At 33.2% G+C, this 14,930-nt stretch overlaps 1 protein-coding gene and 1 non-coding gene across 11 annotated transcripts in view; both read right to left on the bottom strand.

The window, feature by feature from the left end:
- PCDH11X (protocadherin 11 X-linked) overlaps positions 1 to 14,930 on the bottom strand; it is an 800,164-nt gene that overhangs the window by 767,927 nt on the left and 17,307 nt on the right. For 5 of the 10 annotated variants that reach the window (XM_045383951.2, XM_065538520.1, XM_045383952.2 and 2 more), the window contains exons 2-3: positions 1,796 to 1,964; positions 127 to 375 (exon numbers count right to left, since the gene is read on the bottom strand). The exons of 2 other annotated variants lie outside the window; for them this stretch is intronic. In XM_045383951.2, coding sequence (XP_045239886.2) covers positions 127 to 169 — 43 coding nt within the window. In that variant the 5' untranslated portion in view covers positions 170 to 375; positions 1,796 to 1,964. The remainder of the gene's footprint in view (positions 1 to 126; positions 376 to 1,795; positions 1,965 to 14,930) is intronic. 3 more of the 10 variants (XM_015443920.4, XM_074028911.1, XM_045383953.3) reach the window with 2 other exon arrangements.
- LOC123571539 (U2 spliceosomal RNA) lies at positions 13,513 to 13,703 on the bottom strand. Its single transcript, XR_006695686.1, has one exon. It is a non-coding gene; the product is annotated as a U2 spliceosomal RNA (small nuclear RNA).

The following is a 14,930-nucleotide window of genomic DNA, read 5'->3' as shown; positions in this document are numbered from 1 at the left end:
GAAACCAATCTCTTAAGACAATGAAAGCTTCGAACATGAAAAATTGGAGTTCAGAGAAAATTACTACTCCTGAAAAGACCCAGAGGAAAGGAGATGTATATGGTATTTACTATATATGAAACTCACCTTGAAATATCTGAATTAAAACCCACTGTCGTTGAGTCTTCATAGTGTTCTGCAATCAGCTGTTGAGTGGGGGATAAAAAGTGGGAGGGGAAGAAAAAGGTCTTTGCCTCCAGTATGTTGTAATCAGTTTAAACTTAAATGAAATAGATGCACTGAAGAGATAGGGCTTCAATAACCCAAATGCTGCACTAGATAGGAGGTTCCATGGCAGGACCTCAGAGTGCTGTTAGCAGCAAATCATCCAGGATTCTGAAATGTAGGCACAAAATATTTTTTGAATTAAAACTGAAATGAAGTCTCTGCTATCCTTATTTGTCTGCTAATGAAAGCTTAAATAAAAACACCCTTCCCACCAACTGCTATTATTCCTTGGATCATTATAACAGTTTTATAAACCTAACACATAAAATTGGGAATCTGCATAGGCTTATCAAACAGTAAACAGGGTAGATTCAAAGTTCTATTTATATGGAAAAGGTGTGATCCTAGCCCCATTGGCTAGTGGTATTTATTTCCTGACTCTGAGGAAAATGGTTATGCCTGCCTTGAATGGTAATCACACAATATACATCACTAAAAATGCTTGATTACCTACATACCAATTTCATTTTTTTTTTTTTCAGTTATTAACCTGAACTTAGCTATAATGCCTCTTGTTATCAATTCATACTCTCTTAGGGGGGAATTTCTAATTCTGTAAGGAGGCTAGCAAAACACTGTCTCACCCAAGCTTGTCAGCTTCTTCACAAGATTACAAAGTTGAGAGCAGCTGAGGGAAAACCTCTCTGGTATGTGACCTGTGGAATCCTTACTCACAACAGGATTTTCCTATGAGGGGTCAAACACTTTCAGCTGGATTTCAAGAAACCACAAATCTAAATTAAACAAGTAGACAACACATGACAGAAGTCCATCATTATATGGCAGGATCCTCCAATTAGCTGTTTTGGCTACAAATCAAGAAAAGCTTAAATATTTCTGAATAATTTTAGATTTTGGAAAAAGGGAAGCAAAGAACATAAAGATTGTGTTTTATGATCTCATGAATCTCTCTTGGATTAAAAAACAAAAAATCCTCGATACTTTTGGAGGTAGGGTATACTGGAAGGTATTTCTTAGCTTTAACAGGGAATAAGCTATTAACATTTTTGAAAAGCCAGCCAAGCCTGTTGTATTCTTATTCTAATTAAGCCAGACTTGTTAAAGCATTTAATGCATATTTATATGGAAAACATGACATCTTCCTACCTACATAAATCATATTTTGAGTTTTTTATTATTGATGTTGCAAAAAATATGGATTAAATGAAAAGTGATAATAATGATACTAATACAAATCTTCCAACTTTGAGGGGTAATTGCTTATATTGTAAATGGCTATAAATTATACTTTTTATTATGCGAAGTGGTAGTCCTATGCCTTATTATTTGTTATTATGATCTTCCTAGAATTCCATAGAAGTGTTTCTCTCATCTATCCCTCCAGCAAAAATTTCTAGAGCAGTACTATCCAATAGAACTTTCCACAATGATAAAAATATTTTATTAAAATATCTGCATGGTCCAATATGGTAGCCGCTTGTGCCTGTTAACCACTTGAAATGTGGCTAGTGCAACTGAGGAATTAAATTCTTAATTTAATTTAATTAATTAAAATTTAGATACTCACATGTAGCTAGTAGCTACCATATTCAACAGCACAGTTCAGAGATACTTCACATTCTGTATTTAATTTGGAGTATGCATGAATTTACTTAAGGAAAATGTGTTTTGTTATGATATTCCATCCTCTTCCATCCATTCATCCATCCAGTTGATCTGTACTTTTTAAACACCCTCTGTGTATAAAGCACATGTTAAGTTTATGTAGTGAGGGAGATAATACAAGATTTGTAGAAGATAAATATTATACTAAATAAGCTAAGTGACAAAGGATAGAGCAAAGTGATACGGTAGTACCAAAGAATGTGAATACTTTGAAATGTGAATACTTTGAGGTAACGGAATTAAGAAGAGGTTCATGAAAGAAGTAGCTCTTTAAGTGTTTTTGATAAATAGCTGGAAGATGTAGGAAGAAAGATTGGAAGAGAAAGAGATTGCAAGATAGAAAAGTCTAAAGTTTAATCTGGAATGTGGGTATAAGGAAGAGGAAATAGTCCAAAGCTTTTGAAGTGTGAATGACTGAAGAAGTTAGTGCCAAGAACAGATAAGGCAAAGACAGAAGAAAAATATGTTTTACAAGAAAATGTTGAGACTAAGTAACATAATTTACTTTAATCTGAGATTTTATAAGTTACTTAATTATAAAAGTTATTTGTGATAAACTTTAATTACAAATGAGCTGAAATTGTAGCCATTAAACAAAGCTTATACATTAATTATAATTTTACTAAAGATAACTATGATCAATATGGAAATGACATATGCTTAAAGAGACTTCTAGTAAAGGATGAGCATTAATCACCTATTTAGCCTTCCATATTGGCTTCATTATTTAAAGACTAAAGATTAGGACAGCTACAGTAAGAGCAGATAAACACAAACATACATGAATTTTCTCTTATTTTCTGTATACAATTATTTGGGCAGTGCCAGATAACCTAAATTTTATTATTTTTTTCATGTCCCAGGGGAGTGCCTTAGATACTCCAGCCACTATTATGTTTTTTATTAATCTAAAAGCAAAGACCAAAATACTTTGAGAAAGTAGATATCCTTATAATGTGATGTGGATAGCTAATCAAATGCCATAAATATAGAACCTTAGTGATAGATTTATCAATGCCCAGATCCATCACACATTCCTTTCTTTCTTTTTTTTTTTTTTTTTTTTGAGACGGAGTCTAGCTCTGTCGCCCAGGCTGGAGTGCAGTGGTACGATCTCGGCTAACTGCAACCCCCATCTCCCGGGTTCAAGCGATTCTCCTGCCTCAGCCTCCCGAGTAGCTGGGATTACAGATGCCCGCCACCATGCCCAGCTAATTTTTGTATTTTTAGTCGAGACGGGATTTCATTGTGTTGTCCAGGCTGGTCTCGAACTCCTGACCTCACGATTCGCCCGCCTTGGCCTCCCAAAGTGCTGGGATTACAAGCGTGAGCCACCGCACCCAGCCACACATTCCTTTTGAATATACATTTATTAACAACTGTGAAATTTGAATAAAAGTTAATATTATCTACAGAGATCTTTGTTATTTTTGCTTTGCCTCTGTTAATTAATGCTTACTATTTTGACCAGAAAATCTTTCTTTGCAAACAAAGGAAGAATTAAATAATGTTTCCATAGTTTGAGTAAATAAAATTTTAAATAAATAATCAGGTATTTAATACAAATATATAATCAGAAGAGAGGGAGATAGGGTTATATCTCTGCCTTTAATAAAGACCAGTCCAATAATGGGTTAAAGTTATTTTTCTAGCTGAACCTTCATCCCTGGATCAACAGAGCTAACAGATAAGGGTGTTATTTCTTTGAAAGCAATGATGAATTTCATACATTTTATTAAAATAAGTGTTTTTTAATTAGTGTTTATAATAAAAAATTTTTAATTGAAAAGTTGTAGCCCTTTATATTTAATATTTTGTGAACCAGTTAGATGCACTTCATGACTTAGGGGCTACAGCTATGTTGGTATTTTTTTTTTCTCCTAGAATGATTTATGAGGAACAAGAGGTTGTGAACCTCTTGTGAAACTATGAATACACAGTTTGCTAACACATAGATTCTAAAATTCTGAAATTTCTGATTCTGATAAAATATCTCTATGAATTTGGTCACCCAATAGAATGCTGGTGGGTGAATTAAAATACTACTTCACCAATATATTTTTCTCTCTCTCTCACACACACACACAGACACACACACACACACAAAACCATCCTCGTTGGTTGATTCAAGCTTATAGATATTAATTTTTCAATTCCAGTTGCTGTCTTAGTTATTGATTCTTCCTGTTGACCTTTATTTATTTTTAATTTTTTTAGAGACAGGGTTTTCGCAGTGTCACCCCAGTTGAAGTTCAGTGGCATGGTCATAGCTCACTACAGCCTCCAACTCCTGTGCTCAGCCAATCCTCCTGCCTTAGCCTCCCGAGTAGCTAGAGACTACAGGCACACATGAACAGACCTGGCTAATTTTTTTTTTTTTTTTTTGTAGAGATGAGGTCTTTCATGTTGCCCAGGCTGGTCTCCATCTACTATTCTCAAGCCATCCTCCCATTTTGGCCTCCCAAAACACTGGAATTACAGGCTTTCAGCCACTGTGTCCAACCCCTGTTCGCCTTTATATCGATATAGTTTATAGAGATATTTCTGTTAAAAGATAAACTACTTGAATTTTGTTCAATTTAGAGTTTTATTTCACTGCCTTTCCCTGATCCTCAGAATGCATACACGACCACATCTTTATAGTAGAAAAACTTTATCTGTATTCAGATTTTGCAGAAACTATAAGTAAAAGATCTACTTTCTGCTGTTGTGTACATTTTGCTATGTGATGATGTAGATACAGTCAATAAGGGAAAACCACAAGGAATATCGACACTAGCTTCTGTCAATGGTAAGAAGGTTTCTGAAGTTTTTTTTGTTGTTTTTCCTGCACTGACTAAGTATGGTCAAGTACCAAATTCCAGATTGCCTGTTATCCCTCCACCAGTGTAGGCCTAAGCTTAAACTCAAATTGTAACTTGCATATGCAAATTTAATTTGCATAGAAAAATTGAGTTTTTCAGTGAGACTAAAATTCCCATAACCAGGGTGTCTTATTAATTGAAAAGTGATAGGAAAACTCCCACAAATGAACTAACTGTAATTTACACTCCTTGTGACTTACCATCTTGAGAAAAGTTTATTTTGTAGTTTCAGATTTCTGTGGACTACAATTTTTAAACAGGTGTACTGTGAAGAACATGAGAAATCTCCACTTAGAGAATTTAAGATATCTAAGAGAATTGTCACAACTGTGAAAGGTGAGGAACATCAAATGCCCTTTGTCCCCTTTTTAAAGAAACAACATTTTCTAGTGGATATCAAACTCTTTAAGTGGAGGTGTTTTAGCACAGACAAGACATTCCTTCATTTTAATTTTTTTATTCTAGCAAGTTTTATTTTTGGCATACCTCAAGACAGGAAAAAATGAGTATTTCTTGCCAATTTTCAAAAATTAGTAAATCCTTAAAATATTTATTACAAATAGATCAAAACATTCAGCCACATGCTATTAAAAAGGCAGTCAAATTAAATCAAGTTTGACTAGCAAACTTTCTTCTCCCCCACCCACTTTTACAGTCCTGCTGATCTCCCTACTTTATAGTCCCTTATTCACATAAAATATACTAAATTATTTAAGAAAAAAGTCCTAGGCATTTCACTTATCCAGTATCACCTTCATATTAACAAATACTGTGTTCTTTTTATTTGAGGTGGGTAAGCATTCTATTTATTTTGCCCTATATCTTTTTTGTCCTAATCACTAATTTTATTTTGCGACAGGATCTCACTCTGTCACCCAGGATAGAGTGCAGTGGTGCCACCATGGCTCACTGAAGCCTCTAACTCCTCGGCTCAAGTCATACTCCCACCTCAGTTTCCCCTGTAGCTGGAATTACAGGTGCACGCGTTACCGTGAGGAGCTAATTTAAAAAAAAAACGTTTTTTGTAGCGACAGGGTCTCACTATGTTCCCCAGGCTCGTCTGGAACTCCTGGGCTCGAGCAAGTCTCCTGCCTTGGCCTCCCAAAGTGCGAGGATTAGAGGGATGAGCCACCGTACCCAGCCTAATCACTTATTTTAGTATGAAACTACTCTAAATACATGAAACTGATAAACACTATTGTGAATATGTTTCTATCCTAACATTAGAACCTTGGAATATTAGAAATTCCTTTTTGATATGTTACTACAGATAATGATTTTAAAAATACACGCATACACATACATGTATGTATGTATAATATATGAAACATGCAATATCTAGATGAAAAGGGTCTAGTGTCTCGTTTAAAGAATGCCAGAAGATTGGATGATGAAATGCCTTTTAGGGAGAAACTGAATTATGGGTCTCAAACATGTATGTTTTTTGTATATTTCTGTATCTTGGGGAACTAAAATGTTTCAAAATGACTACTACATTTAAATACGTTGTAATAAGCAATTTTTAAACAGATCACGTGAATAGAATTAGAAGTGGTTATAGAAACTTAAATCTGATCCATTATCCTTTATATTCACAAAAAAAAGTCCTTCTTAAAGTTTAGTATATTCGTTGTTCTTTAATATATCACAAAGGGAAAATGTAACTTCTAGGAGTCTTTTTGTCACTTCAGTTATCATAAATGGAAATGAGTATTTTTCCTGACCATTTTACTATAGGTTATATTTACTAGTTTTCCATATTATCTGGTTGTATCATGTTGAAAAATGAAAGAAGAGCTTTATTCTTGGATTTCTCTCTAAAACCGAGTAAAGTTCCCCTTGAAAATTATTCTTTCTAAGTAGGATCAAGTAATATTTCTTTGGTTGTCTTTTATCATGACATTTTATCATATGTCTATTATTATAGGAACCATTTTTAAACTTTCATACTTAAATTACATAAATATCTAATGGTTCAAAACTAAAATGTTTATAAATATACAACTAAACAATAAATAATTACACTTGGAACTGTACCCTCTCTGACCTAATAAAGTGATCAGTTTAAAAATACAATACCACTTTTGTCATAAAAGCAAAGAAATCCACAACTTTTATACATGTTGATTGAGCAGTCATTTGAAAATGAAGTAACATTTATTTAAAGTAGCATTTATTTAAAAATAGAATTTCCTCAGAAATACCAAATTCCTCAGAAAAGCCAATAAATACATTACTAAAGACTGTATAAACAAAAGTTAAAATTTTAATTAAATTAATTATGTTTTAAACTATCTTTATTTTTTTCTTACTTCCTCTCCGGTTAATTAAAAATGACCAGAACCACATGAAATATAAAACTGCCACTTCATATTTTGTGGCATTATTGTAAATAAATCATATTCTCACTGACCAAAAAATTTCCATTAAAATGGCATATTTTAAGGATATAATATTCTTTTAATTAACTCGACAATTTTTTAAATGATTAATTTTGCTAAGAGTTTGAAAAGACTTATTTGGTAAAAAGAGAGAATGTATCATGTTAACATTGCTTAAGCTATTAAGAAAGAACATTCTTTATTTGTAGACTACTGTTGCCAGCAAGGCCACCAATACAAGAAACGTAAAACTTCCACAATTTAGCCAACAGTGGGGATTATCTCTATCCATATGTGATTGAAAAAATGTGGGAAAATTCATAGTTTTCTACTCAGGCTATTTGGATTCCTGCTGCCAAGATCATATACACACTAGCAAACTCCTGCAAGTCCTAATCCTATTAAAAATATATAAAGGAAATACAGATTCATGTTTCTGCAAATTACTATGGTGACAAATACAGTGATTCACTAAGCAGCTGGAGTCATCTTAATACAATTTCCAAAGAATGTAATCAGTTATTAAAGTAATAGTAGCTAACATTTATTGAATTCTTATTACAAGGCAAGAACTGTGCTAAGTGCATTTAATACAGCAATCTTATGATAAATGCACTGTTATTGTCACTTCCATTTACATATGAGGAAATTGAGACTCTAAAAGTTTCAATAACTTGCCCAAGTTCACATACCTATTAAGGTACACAGCTAAAATTTGAAAGATTTATATGAGTCAAAAGCTTAAGCTCTTAGCTACTACACAGACTTTATACAATACAAAATATGTTTATTTTTCACCTACACTAAAATAAATAAAACTTAGTAAAGTTTTGGAATCAGAATCTAGATTGTAATTATTAAGGACATCACCCAATAAAGAGCTCTCCTGTTTGAAATGCAAGTTTAGAAAAAAAAAAAGGAAAAGGTAACTGATGGCAAATGGTTTTGTTAATTTATCTTTTTCTCAGGAATCAAATTTTGCAAAATTTCTGATAATGGGATAAACAATTATACGGAGGCATCATTCCGTGTGTTTCTATAATCCATATTAAATTGCAAACACAATAAATCTGCAGAAACAAAAAATGCTAACATTTGATCCAAATGCCTATCTCATTAGAAAAATGCCTATTCATTCAATAAGTAATTGAATAGGAAAATAGATTTACTTGATGCTACATTTCATTGAAATTGATGTCGCATAATTGGGTAATTTGTACTGAGGCATTAATAGAACTGTGTTTCATTTTTCAGAAACTCATATTAACATTAAATCAGAAGTCTCAACTTTATAAAGTGACTTTCATTTGATCTTAGCCAAAAGGCTGAGAAGTGATCAAATCTCACTTTCTCCAGAAGTATGCATTATTCATAAAGACTTCTCTAACACTAATTTTTACTTAAGCCTAAGTAATTGTCTGGACAAATCTGCAGATGTGAGGAGAAATTCAGAAGATATCTCCACTGACAATTATGATTTTTCTCTGTTTCAGTACATCTGGACTGTGACCTTTATTGGTTGAAATAGATAAAATTGCTGATATTTAACCAATTTTGATCTGAAAAATATAAATTTCATGTAGTCCGACTTCATATATTCTATGTAGATATTTAGTAGTCAGACTTTCCACTAATATGCAATTCTCCATACAAATCACTACATCAATAAGAAAAGATTTATTCCAAATATCTGGGGAAAACACAAAACTAAGTGTGCAAGAAAGCTTATTTCATGCAGGTGGGCATTAATAAATATATAGAAATTGTCAGAATGTGTGGGCCTTCTGAATAATGTAACTTTAATATGGGGTGAGGCATAGGATGTTTAAATATGCAAAGATAAATTTCTTATTTGAGAGCTGTAGCAGACAAGACAAGGTGTGGTGGTGAGAAGCAGTAAACAGGGGATCAAAAAAGATGTATTTTAGACAACAGAATTAATTGACCTAAATTATGTGCAGCATACTGTACTAGCATAGGTAACTGTAACTGTGAAGAAAAAATGACAAAAGGCACACAAATATGAGCTGAGAGAGATCCTTCTCTAGCATCTACATAAAGAAAATTGCCCATATTTAATTTGAAAGATTTCCACTGAGCAGGAACACAGATTGCCAACAACAACTTAGACATGTTACTCCATCTTTTCTAATGTGTGCATGCAGATGCATGTTTATGATTGTCAGCATTGCTCCTTAAACATATAGAATGCTATGATGGACAGGAAGAGAATCTGCCCCACTTGCCGGAAGGGCATTTTCTGAATTATTTCAGTGAAGCATTTTCTCTCGAGACCAATTCTTCAAGAAAGTGCATTGTTAATGCATCAGTGTGCTTTCAAATCAATCAGGATTTTATTGTTTCATTTAAATAAAGTTATTTAATATATGTTGGGCTTTCAGACTCTTCCCTTTCCTAAGCATCTTTCACATATATTGTCATCTAAGTGTGACTGGGAGTCATATGTAACACCTGGAGGACTGATAACAAATGCTACATTTAATACATTCTGAGAGCTTGATATTTGGAGTCTATGATGAATTCATTTACACAATGAAGAATCTTTCTGCAAAACAAATCATTAGTAATTAATATTGCAATCATATCATGTATAATTTCAACTTTACTGTGAAAATATTTATAGTTTTAAAATATGTAATTTGTCGATATGAATTTACTTTGTGTATAAAGTGTTTTAAAGTGTTTATATCACTCCAAAAATGTAACTTTCACTAATGAAAGAAAAGTTTATTCAGGAAAATTATGCTTGACTATTTCCTTCCCCTTGAATATAATCAAAGGTAATCTACTACTTCCATGCAAATGTTTTTCAATCAGTTTCTGTTGAAGAAATCTCCATTATTCAGGCACAAAATGCAGCCTATGTTACCTTTTGTCCACATTTTGACTCAAGAGCCTCCTTTTTTTTGTCGACTAACAAAGAGAGAAAATGGATACTGCTGTTTAAAACCCTTTATGTTTTCTTTTAAATTCTTCTGAGTTGAATAAGTAACTGCCCTTCTTATTTAAATCATTTTACTTGAAGCCTAGATGGGATAATAAACTCTTTTTTTTTTTTTTTTTTTTTTTTTTTTTTTTTGAGACAGGGTCTTGTTCTGTTGCCCAGACTGGAGTGCACTGGCATGATCATGGTTCACTGCAGCGTCCACCTCCCAGGCTCAAGTAATCCTCCCACCTCAGCTTCCAGAGTACCTTGGTCTACAGCCACATGCCACCACACCTGGCTATTTTTTTGTATTTTTTTGTAGAGACAGGGTTTCATCATGTTGTCCAGGCTGGTCTGGAAATGCTGGGCTCAAGTTCTCTGCCCTGCTCTGCCTCCCAAAGTGCTGGGATTACAGCCCAGGGCTCCCAGCAATACCTTTATTTTTTTTTTAAAAAAAAAAAACAGCATTTCTATGTTTTAAGTAAAAATGAATAACTTTTGAATGTAAACTAAATATCCCTAACATTAAATGTAAGCCATCAAGTATCTTAACATGAATGATCAACTGAATATATTTATTATAGGGTTAGTTTGCCTTTGGTTTTGCTTTCTTTCCAAAGTCAATGACAGCAGTAGAAAGGGTCTAAATTTTCAAAAGAAAGCAATTGCTACCTCACATGCTAAATGGAAACAACCAAAACTAGGAACATGAACATTAAGTTACACATAGAAAATCATTTTAATTATAGCAAAATAATCTATTATGTATCATCTTTCTTCCAAACGCTAATAAAAAAAAATCCATAGTTTTCTGTGTTAACTTTGTCAGACAATATTTAGATATACAGTATATCACAGCGTTATTCTCCTAGGCATATATCCTTTTACTGTGCATCTCCAAGACAATTGAGGGCTAAAGTCAGAGTATGGGGCAAGCAGTTGCCTTAAAGAGCCAAAGCACATATTCCTAATTGTACATTTTGTTTTTACTTTTAGACAGAGAGATGCTTAAAAACAGAATAATAAAGGAGATTTTCAAAGTGATTATTTTTGACACAGATGCCTGTTTGTAGAAGAACAGAAGTAGGAAACAGAGTGAATTGCAGTAAAATATTTAATCTTTCAACAACTTTATGAAGAAAGAGTAGTGAAAATTCAATGGAAGAAGGAAAAAAGAGAGTAGAAGGAAAAGAGAAAGTAGGGAGAAAATGGAAGAGTGTGAAAAGTGTTATGTAAAAATCTTTTCTTTTTGAGACAGAATCTTTCTCTGGCGCCCAGGCTGGAGTGCAGTGGCGCGGTCTCGGCTCACTGCAACCTCCGCCTCCTGGGTTCAAGCGATTCTTGTGCCTCAGCCTCCCAAGTACCTGTGATTACAGGCGTGTGCCACCTCGCCCGTCTGATTTTTGTATTTTTAATAGAGACAGGGTTATGCCATGTTGTCCAGGCTGATTTCAAACTCCTGGCCTCAAGCGATCCGCTCACCTCGGTCTCCCAAAGTGCTGGGAGCAATTACAGGCGGGAGCCACCAGCAAAAACCTTAATGAGGTATCAGTTCAATCTCCCTACTATGTGAACCTGGCAACTTTCTTGCACCTTTTAACTCCCCTGACCTGGAATGTTGTAGGGTCTACTAAAGGAGTCAAAATGCTACTAGATGAAAGATATTTGGAACTAATTCTGTACATGAAACCTCAAATGATCTAGTTTGTTGTTCCTTGATTAGTACACATGATAAATGCAAATTTTTATTTAGGAACATGTGTATAATCATTATATTGCCATTTGTCTAAGCAGGAATATTTAGGCATATGTATCCACATATGCCTCTCCATAAATACTAATGTCTAATATAGGAATAATAGACATATATCTCTATAAGTGCACTTGCAAAATATGTAGAAAATATACAACTTTGTTATGTGGCATCTCATCTGGTTTTATAAGTTATATGTAACAACTAATTTTAAAAATGTATTTATTTACTTATGAACACATATCAGTGTTCAGTGTTTATGGTAATTTATGAATATAAATGTTTAACATCTAGAGCCTCACACCTTTCAGTTCTATTCTGAATAATACATTTTTATCACTCATTTGCACAGTCAGACAAGTTGTTAAAGAGTCAGTATTTTTATTTCACAACCAGGAAACTGAGTAGTTTTGCAGAAATTCATAGTAAATCAAGTGAAAGGCCAGAAATCTACCTTTTTTTTTTTTTTTGTCTTTAAACAATCTTATCAAGCTCATTTATATCATGTATCACATTATACAAAAAAAAAAAAATGTGTTTTACTCTTCATAGCAAACAGTCTCTTAGTAATCATCTCACACTCACTCTTGTGAGCCTAGCACAATTCCTCAATAGACATGTGGTCTTTTACTTAACAGAACTATGTATATTTGTGATTTATTATTAATTGAAGGATAATAGAAATTTTAGCTATAGATACACTTTTCTAATGTCAGTGAAGAAACAGATTTGTGTTTAGGAGGTAATGGATTTAGTTAAAAGCTTTATTCAACTTTGTGGAATATCCTAACATTTTAATTTCAAATATGCATGTATGAGATTTTTTAAGAGATAATTCAGGAAAATAGAAAATATGGAGTAGGTAAAAAATAAGCTATTCAAAATCTCTGGAGAAGGGTAGGATTTCATTAAGTATTAATTGATGATATATGATAAGGCAAGCAGAATAAATGTGACTTAATCTTTTTTTTAAAAGTATGTTTTGAATAGAAACATTTTATGATTTATTACATAATTTCAGAAATTATGTATATTATATATATTAAAAGAAGAAATAATCCATGTCTGAATAAAATATGTTCCAACAAGAAATGAGTTCTTAAAACCTCACTGCTATCTGGTGGTAATATATCCCAACAGCAGGAAGACAACCTAAGTCTTACAAAAATAGATTGTTTTCTGTGACAAGTAGAATTTTCAAGTAACAAAGTGACACTGAATATCAGCAAGAGAAACATAATTTCTAAGCACTATTGAAAATAAATTTCTATTTGTCTAGATCTAATTTGAAGGCCATTGTGTATCATATATTTGTAAAAGTGTCTGTGTACTTATATTTTAGAAAAGTGATTCTACTGATTTTTTGTTTGTTTGTTTGTTTTGAGACGGAGTCTTGCTCTGTTGCCCAGACTGGAGTGCAGTGGCACAATCTCGGCTCACTGCAACCACTGCCTCCTGGGTTCAAGTGATTTTCCTGCCTCAGCCTCCTGAGTAGCTGGGATTACAGGCGCCCACTACCATGACTGGCTAATTTTTGTATTTTTAGTAGAGATGGGGTTTCACCATGTTGATCTGGCTGGTCTCGAACTCCTGACCTCAGGTGATCCACCTGCCTCAGCCTCCCAAAGTGCTGGGATTACAGGCGTGAGCCACCACGCCCAGCCTGAAACACCCGAGGGGAACACCGTTCCTGGAGGTACTGCAATACGAGATCGATGTGTGGAGTGGACATAGCAACCTCCTATTCCATCTCCCCGCTCCAAAAATCCATTTAATATATTGTTCTCAGATAGAGGACGTATCAGATATTAAACTGATAATAACAGAAACCACATTTGATCTTAGCCAAAAGGCTGAGAAGTGATACTGATTCTTTATTTTTTTTTCAAGTTTTTAAAATATCAAGATAAGAAAAAAACATAAAGCTTAGTTAATAGAATGAAAGTTTGGTTGGGCAAAATTTTTCCATGCTGTTTTCTTGTTTGTACTTATCAAGCAAATGCATCTGTGTTCATCTATGTTTTTGTCTGTACTGCATTTGCATCATTATTGCATGATAGTTATGAAGAAAATAAATCCAAGAGAAGATATTTTAACTTTCGACTTACTTTTGATCAATATCTTTGACTCATTATATTCCATTTTGACTGATAAGCCCTAAGGATATGATTAAAGAATAAGGAATTGCTGCATTTTAGTTGTCCTAAGGAGAAATACAGAGTGAGTTTTTTGGACAATAACGCTAACGTCCACATAAAAATAAAACCAGCAGTTAATTTGGAAGAAAATCGGTTAAAATAATTGATTGATTCAACTAGATGTACTATGCAGATGGATTGTAAATAAACTCAATTCTCCCTTTATAGTTCAAACAAATGTTATTTAGTTATTTAACACTGAGAGACATTTTATCCCTCCAGTATTTATCTCAGTATTATGAATCAGGATTTCTTAACAGAGACTAGAATTGAAAGCTCTTATTTTAACTTGAGATTGTCCAAGCAAATCCATTAAAAATCAAAGCTGTACATGCCTCTAGATCAAATCTGTCAAATTTCTAATACAAGTGAAGTAAAAATGCAATCAACTTTGATGAGAAAGATCACAAGCCATCTATAATTTTAATTTGCTTAAACTCGTTATATAACCTACAACAAAAGTAGAATTATCAAAGGAGAAAATCTAGTTTTAAATTAGACACTTCAAGTGTGTGTGTTCACATTCACTAGGCTGTAACTGAATTGTTAATGACAGGCGATTTTATAGACAGAATATTTCTCCTACAATTAAGCTGTCCAGCAGAAAGAAGAAAAACCTTAATATTCAGTTTAACTGATGTACTTTTATGTTTCCTCAAGGCATGGTGTTCTACACTCCTAACACAGTTAATAAAGCTGAGAAATGGATATAATATAAAACATTTATCTAAAGAGAAATTGAAAAGTTTATGTGCATAGCAATTATTAATATAGTTAAATGATATTTCAAAATACAAACAAAAATAAATTTATATTTTGCATTCTGGTTAAAAACCTGGACTATTAAGTGAAAAAGATGTGAGTGTGATCCCTGAAGTGGCCATTTACTGTTTT

This window comes from Macaca fascicularis, chromosome X, assembly GCF_037993035.2.
Source record: "Macaca fascicularis isolate 582-1 chromosome X, T2T-MFA8v1.1".
In the NCBI taxonomy this organism is placed as follows: domain Eukaryota; kingdom Metazoa; phylum Chordata; class Mammalia; order Primates; family Cercopithecidae; genus Macaca; species Macaca fascicularis.
This window is presented reverse-complemented; position numbering and strand designations above follow the sequence as displayed.